This window comes from Pundamilia nyererei, unplaced genomic scaffold (genome assembly GCF_000239375.1).
Source record: "Pundamilia nyererei isolate P.nyererei 1_Seehausen unplaced genomic scaffold, PunNye1.0 scaffold00328, whole genome shotgun sequence".
Taxonomy (NCBI): domain Eukaryota; kingdom Metazoa; phylum Chordata; class Actinopteri; order Cichliformes; family Cichlidae; genus Pundamilia; species Pundamilia nyererei.
The window spans coordinates 116,762-119,572 of record NW_005187729.1 but is presented as its reverse complement, the minus strand read 5'-3'; the positions used below and the strand labels follow the sequence as shown (position 1 = coordinate 119,572).

At 43.5% G+C, this 2,811-nt stretch overlaps 1 protein-coding gene across 1 annotated transcript in view; it reads left to right on the top strand.

Annotated features, from left to right (window-relative positions):
• cacna1ab (calcium channel, voltage-dependent, P/Q type, alpha 1A subunit, b) overlaps positions 1–2,811 on the top strand; it is a 192,172-nt gene that overhangs the window by 178,501 nt on the left and 10,860 nt on the right. The window contains exons 48-49 of the mRNA XM_013915592.1: positions 907–1,020; positions 2,757–2,774. Coding sequence (XP_013771046.1) covers positions 907–1,020; positions 2,757–2,774 — 132 coding nt within the window. The remainder of the gene's footprint in view (positions 1–906; positions 1,021–2,756; positions 2,775–2,811) is intronic.

The window sequence follows — 2,811 nt, the reverse complement described above, 5'->3', positions numbered from 1 at the left end:
AATTGTATTGTTCGATACATATGCGTACCGAACCGAAAGCACTGTATCGAACGGTTCAATATCGATACGAATATCGTTGCACCCCTACTAAGCACACAAGTGGATGGATAGGCATCTAAGCCATGGAAGACACCTTTACAGACCTGGACTTTTGCACTTAATCAGCTCCTTCATTCCTGCCGTTTCGATGTTGCTGCTGTTACTCCGCAGGCACAACAGCAGTCTTTTTCTTTTTCCAGATGTGCCCACTTTTCTCCTTTCATTCTCTTTCTCCATCTTCCTCCCCCTAGTCCATGTTCCCCCGGCCTTATTCTCTCAGTCTGACCATCTTCCTCTCCCTTGAGTTTTCCTGTTTCCTCTCCAACCTCCTCTCGAGTCAGTGGCTTAAAGTTTACAGATGTGTTTTGTGACCTACACCTTTTCCTCCCCACTATTCCTTTACTTCCGCTTGTCTGTTGGGGTGCTCCTACTCCCCAGTGCCTCGTCTCCCTTCTGAATCCCATGACGGCTGCACAAAGACGAAATGTGAATTACAAGTTGTGTAAGTTGGCTGTTGAGCTCTTGAGAGGCTCCAGTTTTCAGAGGGTTGGCAGCTTGATACTAAAATAGTTTTCCAGTGGTTCCAAAGAAGTATTTCCTTGTTGGATTTTGGATCTAAATATATTATGGTTATGTGGTTTTATAGTTTATAAGCTGACCTAATCCATCCCCACACTAAATTTATGCAGCTTGTTGCATAAATTGTCCTATTATTCGTCCTGCAATTGAAAAAAAAGAAAACTAATATCATATGAATAATCCTATCCTTGTAACTCATTAACATCATGTCATGCCCCTCGCTCGATTGGTCAGTGAGTCTCCCCCTCAGCAGACAGTGGTCACGCCCCCTCTCATTGTGTTTTACAGACGGTAGAGATGAGGGAGATGGGGCGGGACGGGTACTCCGACACTGAGCCCTATCACCCAATGGATGGGCATGGGCGGACCCTCTCCATGCCCCGCCTCTCGGCAGACAACCAAGTGAGCACCTTCATCTCACCATCACTCACTGTCATCCTCACTCTCTCACATTATGCCTGACAGCTGAAGTGAATTGGAAAAGCTTCTCTCTGCATCCTAAAACAAATAAAAAGGAACGAGTCTGACATCATCTAAAACCTTCTCGTTCGAATAATAATTTTTCATATTTCTTAAAGCATTTCAGGTAACTCTGGGTCTCTGAATGAGACGTGCCACTTAGGATGCAATGTCAGGACAGGAGACTGCTGTAAATTCACTTCCCTCTGTCTCGTTTCCCTTCCCTCCTCTTTTTCCACCCATCCTCTAACCAGCACTGCCTCCCTTTCACCCTTCACTCCTCCAGCAGCTGACCCATCACTGCTCATCTCCAAGCTCCATCTCTGAGCAGCACTGCAGAATGTAAAACTGGGTCTGAAGGCTGGATCAGTGTCCTAGATATGTATATTAATATACATCTAGAAGACCTGTGTGTAGAGAATATTTAACCCCTCCCCTGTCACTGCTCCCCGCTCCATTTCCATTGAATCCTTGGTGTGTCTGTCCCGTGTGAACTGTGGCCAGAGTCACTCTTCAGCTGCGAAATAAATAAAACTCAGCGTCTGCAACACTTAAAGGGAAACAAAGCACACGGTTGTTGACGTGAAAGTTACACATAAAGTGGGTCATCCGTTCATTATACTGGGCCATGACTGACAGGATGAAGAGCATGATCTCAGCTACCCACGCTGTCACTGAAGTGAAGCTGTGGCGTGTATGATGATGGGTGCACGCATTTAAGGCATGCCTTTTTTTAACTGACAAAACTTTGACAAAAATAAAAAAGATTCGATACATCTGCAGATCAGGTTTGTGTATCCTCACTTAACTGTGGCACACAAATCCATTCCAACAGAGAGCTTTTCCAGCACTCCACAGTTGGAGGTGTGTTAGCTAAACCTGTCACGCCAAGGCAGGTGTTGCAATAGTTCAGTAAGGATCTAATTAAATAACGCAATAAATCTGCTTTTTACTTTAAAGAAGGATTATTGAAACTCAGTTAATCAAACATTTCAGCACATGTCACATACAGCGCTTGTGGACCTACGTACTTACTTTGAAGCCTCTGGCTGCAGTTACACACACACCAACACATTCATGTCCACAGCATTTCACTGCATCACGTCATGTTGCTCTCACTTTGGTATGTTGGTTCCTTCATAAGGCTTTTCTGTCTGAGCAGTTGGAGTAAACAGCAGGATTGTGTACATAATAAAAAATCAGCTTATACCTTTTTACTTACGTTTTTGTGGAAGCACTTATTAAATGTAACGTTAGCTAACGGTTATCACCTTACCCTCACATTGTTGTACAGTTATCCAATGGCTGTGATTTATTGTACTGTATTGTCTTAGATGCTTTTCATATTTAGTATCTGCGCACCAGTATGCACTCATTAAAGCAAACACTGCCTGACCCAGGTCTGTTACCTATACATTTGAACATTGCTAAGTCTTCAACTCTGAAAAATAGAGTTGAGGTTTAGTGTAGTTTAATATGACGCTGCTTTGAAACGAAAAATGTCTCTATAATCGTAAAGTATCCAGAAACTACGGAAAGCTAGCTCGCTCTGTAGAAAATATCCTGTGCGTGTATCTGTGAGTGTGTATCTGTGTTTAAGCGTGTGTGTTGTGTAAACAGTATACATGTGCGTCTGTACACTGTTACTTACTGTATTCTAACACTGCTCTGCCTTCCAGAGTGCTCGTGCTATTTCGGTAAGTGTGTGTGTGTTTGTGTGTGTGTGTGTGTGTG